The sequence below is a fragment of the Vicugna pacos genome, chromosome 5 (assembly GCF_048564905.1).
Source record: "Vicugna pacos chromosome 5, VicPac4, whole genome shotgun sequence".
NCBI classification, from domain to species: domain Eukaryota; kingdom Metazoa; phylum Chordata; class Mammalia; order Artiodactyla; family Camelidae; genus Vicugna; species Vicugna pacos.
This window is the reverse complement of record NC_132991.1, coordinates 20,565,095-20,583,798: the sequence shown is the minus strand read 5'-3', so window position 1 is coordinate 20,583,798 and position 18,704 is coordinate 20,565,095. Positions and strand designations below refer to the sequence as shown.

Sequence of the window (18,704 nt, the reverse complement as noted above, 5' to 3'; positions counted from 1 at the left end):
GCAAGGTATATGGAATGAGAGATAAAAAAAAAAGTTAACAACTACCAGGAATGTGTGAATTTTGTCTTAGTGTTCTACTTAGAGTCTGCCATAAGAGTCAGGGAAGCTCTTGAATTCCCTCCACAGGGTAAAAAGGGCATGTGAACACAATACATCACATATAATTTCTGAGATTTTATGAGTTCCTAAAGCTTACTCCTGAATTTCTTGAATCTGTAAACACCGGAATTAGAGATCGAATCCTAGATGTATTGTCTATATATTTATAGATGTAGATATAGATATTTTAAATAAAGTGAGTCTTAAAGAAAATTATGGACATAGATTGATGAAATGTAAACAGGAAGACAGTCCAGGTTGGGGAGAATAATATAACCAAGACCAAGTGGTGTACATTAGTGATGTGTGTGTGAGCACTATTAAGAAATGAAGAATTGTTTCATCACTGGTATTTGAATGTTTGTAGTGGTATGTTTTCTTTCCTCCTCCAGACTATATCCTCATTTTAAAAGTTACTGTAATCTGTTTGTTGTACTTAATAGATAACGTACCATGCCACAGAGGTTTAGACTATCACATTTTTATTAAAATTTATAAGATAAATGTTTATTTAGAATAAGAAAACAAAAGTGCCTTCACTTATGATGAACAAATAGATAAACCAAACAATACTAAGCAAAGCAAAGAAAATGCAAATGGAATTGAAAAAACTCAGACAATAGCAGCATACTCTCTTCTTTCATTGATCCTGCTTTGATCTGTGTGACCACAACTTATTTTCAGCTGTAAATAACGTTGAGTTAAAACACTACTGTTTTATAGGGAAAGTTTCCATATTGCTGGATCAGGAGAAGCAAAACTCCTTCCCCCAGAGCAACAATTATCTTGTACAAGTCTCTTTCTGAATCAGGTTATTCTATTTAGATTTCTAAGTTTACATAATCATCTTCTTGAGAATTTCTCAGTAGGTCATTGAGTTAATTGTTGAGAAACACAAAAGAACTAGATGAATTTGGTCTATCTTTGAAACCAAGTCCAAAATATGTTTTAAAAATATTGCTCTCACAGTAATTAGTGAAACATGAAATTCCTCCCATTATTACTGACATTTTTGAAGTAACATTGTCCTTGGAGAAATAAAAGTTGGAGATAGGAATGGAAATATGGGATGGGATTTAGTATATACTGTTTAATTTTATTTAAGCTTATAAAATGTTTCCAAATTAGGTCATTTTAAATGTAAAATGTATTTCTTCTCAAAGATACCTTGTATATTACTATTCCACTTATTTATTTACTTAGCCCTCTGATCATTTCCAGAAGTAATCTAAGTTATAACCTGGAGATTAAAGGTTATAAAGAGGAAGGACTCAAAGAAAGGCAGAATAAAGATGATGTAAGGAAATCTGAAGCTGAGATTGGTCCAAACAAATTCACATCATGAAAAATAATCCATAAATTTGGGTCTGAATTGTAAAAAGCTATTTCCAAGAGAGAAACATGATGAGTTGCAGGCAGGATTATTCATGAATATCCATAAAAATGACGCATAAAGAAGAACATCTACATATTTTGCCAAGAGAACCTCTAGTATCTTCAGAGACAGAACAAATAAAAGATATACATGGGTCATTTAATTCACCAGGTTGGTTCCTTTGATGACACTGTCAATTTCTAGAATTGTTTTCCCCTTTTAGGAAAAATAAATTTCGTCATGTACTTCCCTAAGAAGTTTCAGCCTAAATGGATAGGGGTGAAGGAACCTAAGGAAAAAGGGTATGTATATCTCAAAGGACCTAACCAAAAGGGAGTAGGTTCAGAGACAGGAACCTCTTAGGTTCACTAGAGATCCTCACTATTTGAACTTTCTTAGTACTCCGAGACAGGGGCTGTTTTATAGCAGTCATATTTAGCATCATCGAGAGTATAGTTTCAATTAGGACTGGAAGAGATTCGTCCCCTATCTGGAGAAATGTTTCTCCAAGCTGATTAAGAGGGAGGATTGGTGAGAGCCCCTGTAATTGTGCAGGGCCCTGTTAAGAATTGGGAGCATGGTTAGAGGGCTGAAGGCATCTAATGTGCTTAAATTGTAACAATCTTTTATGTCCTGATTCTTTGCAATAATAGTGAAAACTAGGGGCGTTTTGGTTTCGTTTAAGATCTTTCATTTGTTGGAATTGGAGATTAAGAATTTTGGCAAGTTCTCCTTTGAAATGACTCATGTAGAGTAGGAGAGGGCTGGTTTGCTAGATTAACTAAATCTGAAGTGGACGTGATTTCCTCTTCTATCTCAGTCTTTTTTACTAGAAGGGAAAAGTCCTGGTTCAGCCCATTGATAAACATAGAGTTAAAAGCTACTCAAGTTGAATCAACATCAAAAGGAAAACTAGAATTTTCTTTAAAAAAAAAATCTGAAGTCAATTGTAATATTTATGAATAGGTTGATCAGATTTTGTGAATTTTGTTCCAAACAATGGGTTTTGGAAAAGCCCAGAGAATTGCTCAGTGAAGTCTCGTAGCAATTTTCTGAACCTGATCATGTAGTAAGATAGCAGGTTGGTCTCCTGGTTGTAATCCTGGGCATCTTTCAAGACTTTCTCAGTTAGCAGTTTTCATCCAGGGCTGGGCCTGGCCCTCACCAACAAGCATAGGAACTGTCTGATACTAGTCAGAGAAACCAGGCTGGTAAGTTTGAATGACTGTATTAAATTTCTCAGCAAAACTGTGAGGATCTTTGGTTCCTTTGGGGGAAATCTTTGACTAAGGCTCATAGTTCAGCTTTAGTCCAGGGAGTATAAAACAGAGACGGAGCCTCTGGATCCTCAGAAGCCTTAATGTTAAGGTTCTGCCAAGTTCAGAGAAAAGAGAGTGGGGACAGTTTCAGAGAAAAAGGGAAGTCTGGGCAGAGAATTAGTAAGGAGGAACCGAGGGTACGGTGGAGCCTGCGACAGAGAAGCCAAGGAAGAAGAACCTGAGGCTTTGAGGGCCATTTTATCCTTCTTCAATCGTTTATTTTTCTCAATTAATCTCAAAATCCTTTACAGGAAGGCAATTTTAGATGCCTGATTGTATTGGGAAGCCTCCAAATACCAATTGAAAGAAGTTTTCTACTCACTTCTGGAAATTGTCAAGCTATTGTAGCCCAATTTGGTTTTAAGGAAGGGAAGCTTGGGGCTTTCAAAAATTCCCCATAAAGGTCATTGATATTCTAAATTGCCTTTGGTCAGGTTGGTCCATTTAGTGATAAATGCCCATGAGGAAGTACCATGGCTTTAATACATCAAGTTGGAGCAAGTCCCTATCGGGGCAGGGAGGATTCCTCAAAATACTTAGATAGCTGGGATCTCATTTCCTAGAGGATTTTTCTCTAGAGTAAAAAAACAGTTTTCAAAAAGCTTAATAAACAGCTTGCGACACAAATGGTTCAATTCAGACTGCTTGCAAGGCAATCCCAGCCAATTCAAAGGAAACAGCTTGGTCCCGAAGGAGCCAGGCCAAAGGCTTTTTCAGCCAGTTTCCAGAGAATAGCCCTTTCCAAAGAATAGGCCAATGACAGAAAAACCTGGCACTATTTTGGAGAACCCCTGTTTTCAAAGCAGTGGGTCAAAGGCTAGGCAGTTTGGGGAGAAGCAGCCCCTCTTCCAAAGGGAATGGCCAAATTAGCCAGTTTCAGTGAAACAGTCTGATCTCAAAATCAGACCTAGGTGCCAAATGAGTACTCGCATGCAGAACAAGGCCTTAACCAGAAAGATCAAACCTTTAAATAGGTTCTGCATAAAGACTGGAAAGCTTCAGGTGGAAAGAGGGTATGAGTTCAAATCCAGGAGAAAGATACGCCCTTGAATTCCAGGGTCAGTGAGAAAAGCAGTGAGCAACAGTGGGCTCAGTTGTAGGTTAAGGACCTCTTTGCTCATTTGCCCAGGAGCTGTCAGGGGTCTGTCTTCTCTGGTCCCCGAATGGACCACCAAAATGTTGACCTAAAAGGAAAAGACTACCAGATATTTCTCCAGCAAAGATGGGTTTTTGAGGGATCAGCAGAGAATTAGAATTCAGTGTCTGAATTATTGAGAGCCATATGCAGGTTTCCTTACAGCAAGGAAAAAAGAAAACTTCTGTAGAGAGGAAAAGGAAATTGAGAGGTCTGGAGTAAACAAGGAATGGCTTTTCATTGGGTGAGTCCTCAGGAAAGAAGTCTTTCTTCTTCCTGTTGGGCTCTGCTGCAGTCTCAGGGTGTGCGAGGTCCCCTTTCTTGTCTCCCAACTCTACTTAATTGAAGTTATTTATTTATTTATTTATTTATTTATTTATTTATTTATTTTTACAGTTTCTACCAAATCAGCTCATTAAATAATGGATAACTCAACTGAACTTGCTTAAAATTTATCATAATGATGTAGAATAATTGCTCTTACAGATATAATGTAAATTAATTTCTGGCTATAGCTGTAATTTGTTAAATTAAAATTTTGGTCTAGAAAAATGTATACTGAAGTCTTTATTTTACAACAGTATTGGAGATTCTGATTATTATATCTCATAATATTAGGTATTAATAAAAATTTAATATATTGCTGATTATTCTCATGTTTCTATTGTTACACTGTAAAAAATCTCTATCCTCAACATTTGTATTTCCTTGTTCTTATTTATGCTTACCTACAAATTTAGCCTATAGTTTTAGTCATCAAGTTTTGAGTAATGGTGTTATCTAGGCATTATATGAATTATTAATTGATGAAATTGAATTTAAATGCATATGCCTCATTAAATTCTTATGTATCTGTTCTGATTCTAGATTGAAATCTTATGTGCTGAACATTTCTTTAATTATCTTGGGGTTTTGTTCATCTTTCAAAGTTTTGGACATTATTTGTCAAAAATTTTGTTGGTCAGAATGTACTTATTTTTTGGTTGTTTGCCTGATAATAGTGTGAAAGAAATTATCTAAAGAGATGTCAAAAGAGCAAGCAAAGTAAATATTTAGAGTAGAATGTGAAATCTCTATTATGTTCTATAGAGAAAAATCCCTTTAAAGATCTCATGGTTAAGATACTAATTAAAATCACAACAGAGTATCTGCATATTATTTTGCTGCTCTTTCCCTTTTTTCTAATGCACATGGCACTTTCAGGAAATCTGTAGGAGGCAAGAAACATTTTCTCTTAATTATTGATGTTTCTAAAATGAATTTGAAAATACTACAGAGTCTTGTAGCTATTATACAAGTAAAGTAAATATATATCCTCTCTAGCATCATAATAATGCCTGAAGAAAGAAAAGAATTGAAAAAAATATTATCAAGTAAAATCATAATCTCTCTCCTATCTTCCCCCCTCTGCCTCTCTCCGTCATTTCAATTTAAGAGATTCGTTCTCCTGCTGGTTGTAATGGAAATGAATTTCAGTGTCACCCTGATGGAAATTGCATTCCCGGTCTGTGGCACTGCGATGGGGAAAAAGATTGTGAAGATGGTAGTGATGAAAAAGGCTGCAATGGTACCTTACGATCCTGTGATCACAAAACCAAGTTTTCGTGTCGGAGTACAGGTAAGCGGAATACTGGGTTCAGCTTCCACCTCGTGCTTCCTTGATGTAGGATTCTTTTGGTCCATTCTCAATCCATATCTTACTTTTATAAAAAATATTCTTGTGTTTTTAGTAGGTCTGCTTACATTCTATATGTAACAATATTAATAGCTAATATTTACTGAGAACTACCCATGGACTGGGCAGAGTTCTAAGAATGTTCTTTACATAAACTCACTTCATCATCCTAATTCACAAAGAGAAAACTGGGGCCCAGAGAAGTTTTTAACTCGTTCAAGTCAAAAAATCAAAAGGAGTTTAACTTACTGGCTCACATGGTAGAACTGGGATTTGAAACCACGCAATCTGGATTCAGAGTCTGTAATTTCATGGTCCAGAAAGAGACATGTGCACTAAAACTACATACAGCATTCCCCTTTGTATAGATAAATCCTCACCATAACATTTAACGGAGATGACTAGAAAGGAAAGGCAGAATTATATGCATTTATTTTCAACTAGTTTCCTAAATTTCATTGTGCTGTTGCTAGACTCGATTAGGATCAAGGTGATGACTGTCATTCAAACCTTTGATTTGTTTTGAGAGTCACTGTGGTTTTTATTTTTTTTTTATGAAGTTACTCTATTATTATGACTGCTCCCTTTTTTTTCATACACTAAGTGCTACCTGAAATAATAAACTAACTTTTTTATTTCCCTCTCTATACCAGGTTATGAGTTGAAGATTATAGAATTAGGTGTTGTGGTGTAATTTGTGAAATGATGGGTTTCAGCATCCAAATAACCCATAAAAAGAATTTTCTATGGATTTTAAGTGTATCATGGAATCATCTCTGGGATTTCTTTTTAATGTGAAATTGCTTCTGAATTGCTTAACCATGAGTTCTTAGTGATTCATCTTGCCCCTCATTAAGTATTTCAACCATAAGGTAGAAGTGAAAAGTTACCCCAGCTGTGAGTAAGCAAACACTCTGGAAATCACACAGCCCATGGACAATTCAAGATATAAAAAGAAATTGTGTTTCCTTCCTTAAACACACCTCCTGGTTACAATTAAGCATTCAAAGAAGAGATAAAATAAATATAAGCTAAATGGGCATATAAATAATATAAATAAATACTCCTGAGGCCCACTCCTAGTGAGGGAGTTGTATTTTCAAATGGTTATTTTTCTAACAATATTTTTCACAGTCAAGGGACTATTTTCAAATATTACTTAAAGATGCTTAGTGTGGTAGTTACTGGTGAGAAGAATGTGACTTTGAGTTTAGAAATTGTCTTTTTGGAACATATATTACTGAAAATTAATAGATGAATAACTTTTTTGAATTGCAGTACAGTCAATTACAGTGTGTCAATTTCTGGTGTACAGCAAAATGTTCCAGGCATGCATATACACACATATATTCATTTTCATATTTTTTTCAATTAAAGGTTATTGCAAGAGATTGAATATAGTTCCCTGTGCCATACAGAAGAAACTTTTGAAAAATCTGTTTTTATAAATAGTAGCTACCATTTGTAAATCTCAAACTCCCAAGTTTATCCCTTCCCACCCTCTTTCCCTGGTAACCATAAGATTGTTTACTAAGTCTGTAAGTCTGTTTCTGTTTTGTAGATGAGTTCATAGTGTCCTTTTATTTTGGTGTTTGTTTTTAGATTCCACATGTTAGTAATATCATATGATATATTTCTTTCTCTTTCTGGTTTACTTCACTTAGAATGATGATCTCAAGGTCCATCCATGTTGCAGCAAATGGCGTTAGTTTATTCTTTTTTATGGCAGAGTAGTATTACATTGTATAAATATACCACAACTTCTTTATCCAGTCATCTGTTGATGGACATTTAGGTTGCTTTCATGTCTTGGCTACTATATATAGTGCTGCTATAAACATTGGGGTTCATGTATCTTTTTGAATTAGAGTTCCCTCTGGATATAAACCCAAAAGTGGGATTGCTGGATCATATGGTAAGTCTATTTTTAGTTTTTTGAGGAATCTCCATACTGTTTTCCAAAATACCTGCACCAAACTACATTCCTGCCAGCAGTGTAGGAGGGTTCCCTTTTCTCCACACCCTCTCCAGCATTTATCATTTGTAGACTTTTGAATGATGGCCAGTCTGACTGTGTGAGATGATATACCTCACTGTAGTTTTGATTTGCATTTCTCTTAATGAGTGATATTGAGCATTTTTTCATATGTCTATTGGCCACTTGTGTGTCTTCATTGGAGAATTACTTGTTTAGGTCCTCTGCCTATTTTTGTATTGGGTTGTTTTTTTTTTATTATTAAGTTGTATGAGCTGTTTATATATTCTGGAAATTAAGCCTTTGTCAGTCACATCATTTGCAAATATTTTCTCCCATTCTGTAGGTAGTTGTTTTGTTTTGCTTGTGGTTTACTTTGATGTGCAAAAGCTTATGAGTTTAATTAGGCCCCATTTGTTTATTTTTGCTCTTATATCTATTGCCTGGGTAGATTACCCTAGGAGAACATTGCCAAGATTTATGTCAGAAAATGTTTTGCCTATGTTTTCTTCTAGGAGATTTATCATGTCTTGTCTTATATTTAAATCTTTAAGCCATTTTGAGTTTATTTTTGTGTGTGGGGTGAGGGAGTGTTCTGTCTTCACTGATCTACATGCTGCTGTCCAGTTTTCCCAAAACGACTTGCTGAAGAGACTGTCTTTTCTCCATTGTATACTCTTGCCTCCTTTGTCAAAGATTAATTGACCATAGGTCTGTGGATTTATTTCTGGGCTGTCTATTCTGTTCCATTGATCCATATGTCTGTTTTTATCCAATACCATGCTGTTTTGATTATTGTAGCTCTGTAATATTGTCTGAAGTCTGGGAGGGTTATTCCTCCAGCTTCATTCTTTTTCTTCAATATTGTTTTGGCAATTCTGGGTCTTTTGTGATTCCATATAAATCTTAGGATCATTTGTTCCCTTCTGTAAAAAATGTCCCAGGTAATTTGATAGGGGTCATATTAAATCTATAGATTGCCTTGGGCAGTATGGCCATTTTATTGATATGATTCTTCCAATACAAGAGTGTGGGATATCTTTCCATTTCTTTAAGTCTTCTTTAATATCCTTAATCAATGTTTTGTAGTTCTCCATGTATAACTCTTTCACTTCCTTGGTCAGATTTATTCCTAAGTATTTTATTGTTTTGGATGCAATATTAAAGGTGATTGTTTTTTTCTTTTCTTTTCTTTTCTTTTCTTGTTGATTCATTGTAAAGAAATGCAACTGATTTTTTTATGTTAATCTTGTATCCTGCTACCTTGCTGAATTCTTTTGTTAGCTCTAGAAGTTTTTTTTGTGTGTGTGAAGCTTTTAGGGTTTTCTATACATAGCATCATGTCATCTGCATATGGTGACAATTTTACCTCTTATTTTCCAATTTGGATCCCTTTTATTTCTTTTTCTTGCCTGATTGCTATGGCTAGGACTTCCAAATGAATAAATTATTAACTTAGTAAGCAAGTTTTTATTTAACAGGCTAATTCTGATGCCAAAGAGCCAATTATTTGACTCAAGCTAACATTATTCAAAGTATAAATCGGGCATGTTTTTTTCTTGTGTTGCTTCTGACATTTGCCTGATTGGGTTAATATTGAAATATATCAGATAACAGTCTTTAATAGGTGTATGAATAAGGAACTGGCAAGGCTATGTGAAAACAAAATACAAAGTAACTTGGAAAATCCTGAGCTTAAACTAACTGAATATGCTATCATTAATGTACCAAATTTAGGGGCAAAATATAAAACCAGGCTGAAATTTCCTTATAAAGAAAGAAATTATAACTACTTTTGTAACAAAGTAATTTCTAAGTGCTGTATGTTAGTAAGAACTGGTTTGAACTAACTATGGCAAAAATATGGAGAGAAAACTTATAAATGATAAATAACAGGGTTAAATAAAGCTGATAGAAAATCCAAGTGATTTTGATTTTTCTTATATGTATGTATTGATATTTTGCCATGAACTCCTGAAATTGCTTTATCTAAATATGACTCAACTTAAAAATAAATCTAAGTTGTGATGAGGATGGCTAATGTAGGGAGGGAAAAACCTTTTCCTCTACCCATAGAAAGGGAACAAGACAAAGAAAAAGGACTTTGGATTTATAGGGATGGCAAATTGTGGAAAGGTAAATATATGGAAAACTAATGGAAGATAAAGTGTAGTTAATAAAATTTGTGTAGGTCCACCTTGGCACGGACTTTCTGTCATCTTCATGGCCTTTCCAGGGAAAAGCTTTATGACAGTTCTTGTTTCTCATATGTTTATGCTTTTAATCAGATGGGGAGCTACAGGAAAGCTTCTTTCTGTATCTGTTGAAGCTCAAATACTTAAACTCAAAATAATCCTTATGCAAAAGTGGCATATTTGGGGGGTAATGTAATTTAATCCCGTACACTGAATGTCTATGGAGAATTGGATGCCCAGAGACACTTCTATGTGTATTGACTTGGGATTTGAGTTATCCACTTAATAATGCTGTAAACAAAACATCAAATGTTCGTTTCAGATAGTCATCATGAAAACCAAAACTTAATGTTAAAAAGCAGAGCTGCAGTAAAACCCACGTTGCATTGTAAAAGGGAAATGTGATGTAACACAGTGACTATAGTTGATGATGTTGTATTGTATAACTGAAACTTGCTAAGAGAGTGCAGCTTCATCTGAAAGATGTTACTGCCTCTCCAGGAAATTGTCCTTCTGGCTCTTGATTTCAGATTATATTTCATCCCCTATGTCATTCTCTATATGACATTTCATAGTCTGGAGAAAGGTTTAACTGTGATCTGAGGAACAGGGACAAAAAGTGGAGACAAAGAGCAGCCTCAAAAGTTCATAAAGAGACTCTGACAATTTAGCGAGAAGGTAATGAAAGCCATACTCCAATAATAGTCTGGAAGAATTCAGTCAGATATCAGGCAACAAATATGTGTTTCCAACCACAGTGAGAAGCTTACAGAATTCTATTGAATGGCATTGGACCTATAAGAACTCCAGAAACTCTTGGCAGAAACAACTTCATCCAAAACATGAGACTGAGGGGTTGCCCAAACTCTATCGTGGCTTCTGGCAGCCTGAGGAGACTTAGTGATAATTCAGAATCCCAAACCAGACAAAACCAAAACCAGAATAAATGAATGAACCTCATAATGTTCAATTTAAATGTTGCAGGAACACACAGCTAAAATGAATCTCAAGGCTTTTCTTTTTGAAGCCTGGTCATTCAAATGGTCATGGTGTTAACTGGAATGAAAAGAATGTTTGTTATCATAATGTTAAGAAAATTCACTTTAAATAATACTGAGATTCAAAGTTTGGATACAAAGCAAGATAAAACCATCTAAAGGATTATAATATTTTTCTCTAATACTTTTTGCACAGTTAGTTTTACTAAGAAATTTGCCTCAACACCCAAAACTAAAAGTTAATGCGAAGATGATTTAGAATTGCCTATTGATGGAATGACCTGGAATATAATCTAAAGCAATGAGTTCATTTGATGTGGGGGCTGGTGGAGTAAGAATGTCATGTTTGAACACCATGTGATTTAGAAGACTGCTCTTGGGTGTATATGTGGGTCAATTTCCCATCCAGAAATCGATAGTCACATGAAGCTAAATATAAATTATCGTGGATCTTGGCTCTCAGATGTTTGAGAAGCTCAACTATGGAATGTCTGCTGCTTGAACAAAGACTACAGAATCTGCATTCATAAATATGAGTGCTTTGGAGAATAAAGAGAAAAGGAAAGAGAAACACCAACTCAGCCACTCAGATGGTTTGTCAGGCATGGGGCTAAATGTTTACATCTGGTTCTAAATGAACAGATGTGCTGAAAAAAAGAGAGTGGAACTTAAGTGTTCCCACAATAAATAAATGAATGAATGAATGAATAAATAAAGGGTGAATGTGAAAGGTAGTAATTGAACCATTGATCTGCTTCTAATTTAATCTGTGGCTTAAATATAGTAAACCAAAACGTATCCAACTAGTTGAGGTGTAATAAGTCATAATTAATGTATGAATATTTATGAACATTGCAGATATTAAAATGAACATAAATATAAGCACTAGATTAAAAAACTGTACACATCTATAATCTTTTTGGTATTTTTAAGTTTAATTAAAATCAGCTTTACAAGCTAAAAGATTTTTACCCAAGATGTTGAATTCAGAGTTCATATTTTTTTTAAATCTAAATGCTAGCTTTATCATTTAAAAGTTTTCAGGGTAATCAATTTATCTTTGATGGTTACAATGGCTTTTCTTTTATACATAAATTGCTATGTATTAATGCAAAAATGTAGGCACAGTCATGTTTATTTATTCCAATAAAAAAGAGAATGAGAGCTAAATTAAGTTGAAGTACAGTTACAACCATTATCACTTCACAGCTTCTAATCTCAAAGGGTCTATATCTTTGACCAAGAATTGTATTTTCCCACATCTGGTCTCTCACACCCCAGACCAACAAGTTGCAGTTAGAGTTGACCCTTGAACAACTAGGTTTGAACTACATAAACTTATATGCAGGTTTTTAAAAATAAATAAATTGGAAACTTTTTTTGAAGATTTGCAACAATTTGAAAAAATTCACTGATGAACCAGTGGTTTTCACTGAACCTGAATTTTTCACTGATGAAAAATTATGAACACATATTATCTAACAAAGATGTACACCAGACACAAATACCAAATGTATATGCCTAACAAAAAAAAAGGCCCCCAAATACATGAAGCAAAATTAATAGAATTCAAGGGATAGATAGACAGTCCAATAACACTTGGAGGCTATTTTGCCCCACTTTCAATAAAGGATAGAACAATTAGGCAGAAGATCACTCTAATTAAATGTAATATAAATGCATAACCTGTGACCCAGCAATTCCACTCCCAGATATGTATCCAGTATTATCATTACAATACGATTAATTTATATACATTTCAGAAATAAACTCATCCATAATCTGACAATTCCTGGGTAGTAGTTTCATTAATATTTCACTTTCCAGAAATATTGAAAAATTTAAGAAAAAGTATGTCATGAATGTGTAACATATATGGAGATACTAGTCTCTTTCATCAATTGCTACCATAAAAATCTATACAAATCTGTTATAAAAGGTTAAACATTTATCAACACTTACAAATACTTAACAGACCAGACACTGCTATTTGCAGTCAACAGAAATGTAAACAAATGTAAAGCTGTAGTATTAAATTATAACTGCGTACAATTAACTGTAATGCATACGGTACTACTGTACTAATTTTATAGCCACCTCCTGTTGCGCTTGTGGTGAGCTCAAGTGTTGCGAGCAACCACTTAAAACCCCATGTGTGCTAATCATTCTCCGTGTGAGCAGTTTGTCTCTCCAGTAAATTGCATACCACGATGAAAACTGATCTCTTACAGTTCTTGTGTATTTTTCATCATATTTAGTGTAATACCATAAACCTTGAATAACACCATGGGACCCATATGAAGTGCCCCTAGCATGCTGAAAGAGTCCCCATGAAGCGGAGAAGTCATGATGTTACATGAAAAAGTTGAATTGCTTGATATATACTGTAGATTGGGGTCTACAGCTGGGGTTGCCCACCGTTTCAAGATAATGAATCCAGCATAAGGACCATTGTAAAAAAAAGAAAAAGAAATTCGTGAAGCTATTGCTGCAGCTGTGCAGCAAGTGAAAAAGCCTTGTACTTTTTGTGAAATACCTTTTTATCTTGTATTGAAAATTTAGCTTTTAGGATGACTGCAGCATTACTATAAGAAAGGCATACCTAAAGACCCTAATGTGATTCGAGAAAAAGTGAAGTCATTCTGTGACAATGGAAAGCAAAAGAAAGTGATGGATCTAAATCTGGAGAATTTAATACCAGCAAAGGGTGTTTTGATAATTTTAGGAGAAAGTTTGGTTTTACAAATGTCAGGATAACAAGAGAAGGAGCTTCTGCTGACCAAGAGGCAACAGATGAGTTCTAAATCCCATTAAGAAAATTATTGAGGAGAAAGGATAGCCGCCAGAACAGGGTTTTAATGCAAATAAAAGCACCCTGGAAAAGTGTCCTCTGGGGAAAAAAAATGCCACGAAGGACATTTATTTATAAGGAAAATACGTAAGCATCAGGATTTAAGTCAGGAAGGAATAGTCTAATTCTACTGATTTGTGCAAAGCAGCCCGGCTTATGATCAGGACTGCCCTTATGTATAAAGCTGCTCACCCCTGAGCCTTGAAGGGAAAAGATAAACACCTGCTGCTGCCTTCTGCTTGTACAGCAAGAAGGCCTGAACGTGAGAACTCTTTTTCTGGATTGATTTCATAGTGCTTTGTCCTTGAAGTCAGGGAGTACCTTGCCAATAAGGGATGCCTTTTAAAGTTCTTTTGATATTGGACAATGTCTCCTGGTCCCCAAGGACCCCATGAGTTCAACACTGAAGACATCAAACTGGTTTGCTGGTTACCAAACACTATTTCTCTCATTCAGCATCTAGATCAGCAGGTCATAAGGACCCGTGAGGCTCATCACTACACAATATTCTATGGAAAAGATTGTCAGCACTGTAGAAGAGAGCCCTGATAAAGAGAACACCATGCAAGTCTGAAAGAATATCACATTGAAGATGCCATCTTTTTTATAGAAAAAGCTGCGAAAGCCATCAAGCCTGAAACAAACTCCTGCTGGAGAAACTATGCCCAGATGTTATACGTGGCTTCACAGGATTTACAACAGAGCCAATCAAGGAAATGATGAAAGAAATTGTAGATATGGCAGAAAAGGTGGGATGTAGGGAGGTAAAGAGTTTTAAGATATGAATCTTGGAGAGATTCAAAAACCAATAGATACCACACCAGAGGAATTAACAAAATACAACTTGATGAAGATGAATGCTTCCAAACTAGTGGCAGACAATAGGAAGAAGACTTAGAAGAAGCAGTGACAGAAACCAAATTGATGTTAGATAATTTGGCAGAAGGGTTAAAATTATTCAAAACTGCTTTTGACTTCTTTTATGAGATGAACCCTTCTGTGATACAGACACTAAAACTAAAGCAAATGGTAGAAGAATCATTACCACACAGAAACATTTTTAGAGACGTGAAATAGCAAAAGAATCAGGGAGAAATGACAGTGCATTTCTGTAAAGTTCCACCGCGTGTGCCTGCCTCTCCTGCCTCCGCCTGCACCTCTTCCGTCTCTGCCGCCCCTGACACAGCAAGACCATCCCCTCCTCTTCCTCCCCCTCCTTAGCCTACTCAGCCTGATGACAAGGATGAAGACCTTTATGATGGTCCACTGCCACTTAATAAATAGTAATCATTATGTCCTACTGTTAACAAACTTACCTGCTGTGTATGTGTGTGTCTTTGTGTAAAAACCTAATAACTGTATGACAAGAACTGCATGAGGAGTTTTTGGGTCATTATCATCATCATCACCACCTAAGTATTCGTTATGTAGAACGTCATGTACAAGCCTTGAATTGAAATGGACAATCTATTCTCTCATGGACAAAAGGTGAGTGATGTTTAATATAAAATTAGTAACATGTTAATTTTCTTACTATTTTATAACTTTGCTTTCAAAGAATTACTTTACTGTACAGTATGCCTCTTTCTTCCATAACTGGAGAAAACATGTGTCAGCCTGTCATCACTGGTAGGTAACGATGCTTGTAATGTTATAATCTGACTGTAGCACTGACTGTAGTACCATATGCCATAAAAATGTGTAACAATCCAGCCATTAGTGTATACACTAGGCTACCGTAGCAGTCATACTGCTGCTTCTTCACTATCAATGCAGGGATCATTATACCTGTAAGTTAACAGGAACCTTAGTCATATTATCTTTTTATTTGTGATGTCTAGTGTTAGTAATACGTATAACATCCACAGTATGTTGTATCATATAAGACAATATTGATACAGGCACTGACAGATGATTCATCTTGTGCAGGGACAGTGTATACGTATGGTATTAATAAAACCCAGTACTGTAAATGTATTTTCTCTTCCGTATGATTTTCCTTAATAACATTTTCTTTTGTCTAGCCTACTTGATTGTGATAATCCATACATCATATGAAATATGTGTTAAGGCTTCCAGGCAACAGTAGGCTACTGGTTGTTAAGTTTGGGGGGAGTCAAAAGTTATATGTGGATTTTCAGCTGTGCCCCTAACCCCTGATTTGTTTAAGGATCTACTGTATATTATAGCTGGGAAATCAAAGGAGGAATTTTCAAGTCCCTTTCTCATGAAAAAGAAACTCAGAATTGCCGTTGTTCAGAATGGAAGCCTCTGACAGTACACACTGATGGCAAGGTCAGGAGGGAAATAGGCCCTCCAGCTGTTGGTAGACCCAGCCTTTCCACTTCTAGAAATTCATGTAAAAAAACAGCAGAAGTGTTTAAGAATACATACACAAAGAATTTTGATGCAACATTTTGTTTTAAAAGCAAAGGATTAGAAATCATGCATTGCCCATCAATAACAGAACTGCTTAATAGTTACAGAGCATTCACACAGATGAACTATTCTAATGTCATTAAGAAGGTTTAAGAAAAAAAATTATGTGTTGTTGGATTATGTGTAGGTTGCTAATATTTTGGTGAGCATTTTTACATCTGTGTTCACCAACGATATTGGCCTGTAGTTTTCTCTTTTTTGGTAGTGTCTTTTTCTGGCTTTGGTATCAGGGTGATGGTGGCTTCATAAAATAAGTTTGAGAGTATTCTCTTCTCTTCAGTCTTTTGGAAAAGTTTGGGAAGGATTGGTGTGAGCTCTTCTTGGTATGTTTGATTCAATTCCCCAGTGAAGCCATCTGGTCCTGGGCTTTTGTTTGCAAGGAGGTTTTTTTTTTTTTTTTTATTGCTGATTGTATTTCACTTCAAGTGATTGGTCTGTTCAAATGATCTATTTCTTTTTGATTCATATGAAGATGAAACTTTAAGTTCACACTTTGTACCCTCTCTCCACTAATGCAAGCACATAGAGGTGATAATAAAATACAACAGGAGCAAAGGAGAGTGATACTGCTCTATTAATAAACAATCTAGGTCTCTGATTAATTGAAATAAAACAGAATAACAAATGGTGACCTGGGTCGAAGCTGAATGCCTGATTGGGTTTGATATGGAGGCCAGGAGAGAGGAACGGGCGTTCAGACCTTAGGTTTAATGGGAAATGAAGCTGACTCACGTGAAGTTGAGGTCTGGAGCCAAGCTCTCTGCTAGAAACCAAAAACTGGAATAGGATCCCTTTGCTTCTGAAAGGAGAATAAAACAAACAGAAAATGTTGCTGCTAGCTGCTGCCTCGGATGGTTGTTTAAATGAAGTTGTGTGCCTAGAGATGTGGGCATGAAGGAGGCTGTGTGTGTGTAGGGGTAGCAGTGGGTAGATGGGAAATTTTGCTGTGAATTTAAAACTGCCCTAAAAATAAAATCCATAGAGGAAAAAAGCGTTCATACAAATTTTATTGTTTAGTACAGCCTATCATTCAGTTACAAATATTTAAATATATATATTATGATTTCTTTATTAATCCATTATTTTGAAGTGTGATTTTAGTTTTCAAATGCATGGCTTTCTAATCTTTTTGATACTGGTTTATAATTACATACTTATGTATGGCGAATGCTTTCTGTAGACCGTCAACTATTTGAAAATTTTAAGACTTCTTTGGAACCTAGTATGTGGTCAAGTTTGAAAATATTTTTTGTGAGTTTGGTGTTCATGTAAGGGTCCCTATATGTTCACTGGCTTAAGGTTAATAAATACATTATTCAAATTTAAAAAATGATTTAAATGAATATCTTTGTATATATCACTAATCAAATGCTCTAAATATATTTGTATGAAATATCTTAAGAGGTGGAATTGTGGGTGAAAGTGTATTTGCCTCTTAAACAGTGATACATTTTGCCAAAGGACCTATCATAGAGGTTCACAGATACTCACTGACATCAGAGTATTGGCTTCATCTGTTCTCACCAACACAGGATATTATCAGGTTTGTTAATAATCGTCAATCTGATACCAAAAAAAAATGGAACCTCAATATAGTTTTGGCTTTCTCCAATGGATAAGATTGATAGTCTTTTCACATGTGTTCATTCTTCCTTCCCTCCAGTCCCTGGCAACCACTGATCTTCTTACTGTGTGCATAATTTTGCCTTTTGCAGTGTTGTACAGCTGGAATAGGACAGTATAGCCTTTTCAGATGAGCTGCTTTCACTTAGCTACATACACTTGCATTTCTTCGATGTCTTCATGGCTTGTTAGCTCACTTCTTTTTAGCTTTGAATAATACTCCGTTGTCTGATTGCACCACACTTTAGTCATTCAACCTACTGAAAGACACCTTGGTTGCTTCCAAGTCTGGGCATTTATGAATGAAGCTACTGTAAACATCTGTGTATAGTTTTTTGTGTGTGTGGGCATAAGTTTTCAACTCATTTGGGTAAATAGCAAGGAGTGTGATTGCTGGATCGTATGGTAGGAGTATGTTTAGTTTTGGAAGAAACTGCCATACTGTCTTCAAAATGGCTGTACAATTTTGCATTCCCACCAGAAATGAATGAGAAACTTCTGTTGCTTCACATCCTCACCAGTATTTGGGCATATCAGTGTTTGGGATTTTCGTCATTCTAGTAGGTTTATGCTAGTATCTCAGTGTTGTTTTAATTTGCATTTTCCTAATAACATATGATGTGAAACGTCTTTTTATAAGCTGTTTGCTACTAAATTATTTTTAATAGCTAAATGTTTCAAACAGCCTAAATAGGCCAAAGTGGAGCTGTAAGTAGAAACATGATGGCATATCCACATGGTAGACTGCCGTGAAAAATTTTAATGAATGGAGATCACTCTAATACACTGATATGACGTTTCCCTTTAATGAAGTATTGAGTAAAAAGTGAACAAACATAATTAGTGGGCGTAGTGTGAAATATTGTCTCTTAATTTGTCTTAATTTAAATAAAAAAGAAAATAAAGTATATTCTGTAATAAAAATATTTCTAGAAGGATTCACAAGAAACTGTTGTCAGTATTTGCCTTTGAGTAGGGAGAAGGGTGGCGAGGGAGGAAGAGTGAGAAGGCATCATACTT

General features: G+C 35.4%; 1 protein-coding gene across 1 annotated transcript in view; it reads left to right on the top strand.

Moving 5' to 3' along the window:
- The window catches only part of LOC140696538 (low-density lipoprotein receptor-related protein 1B-like), a 298,018-nt gene that overhangs the window by 100,263 nt on the left and 179,051 nt on the right, over positions 1-18,704 (top strand). Inside the window, exon 12 of the mRNA XM_072962066.1 lies at positions 5,364-5,546. Coding sequence (XP_072818167.1) covers positions 5,364-5,546 — 183 coding nt within the window. The remainder of the gene's footprint in view (positions 1-5,363; positions 5,547-18,704) is intronic.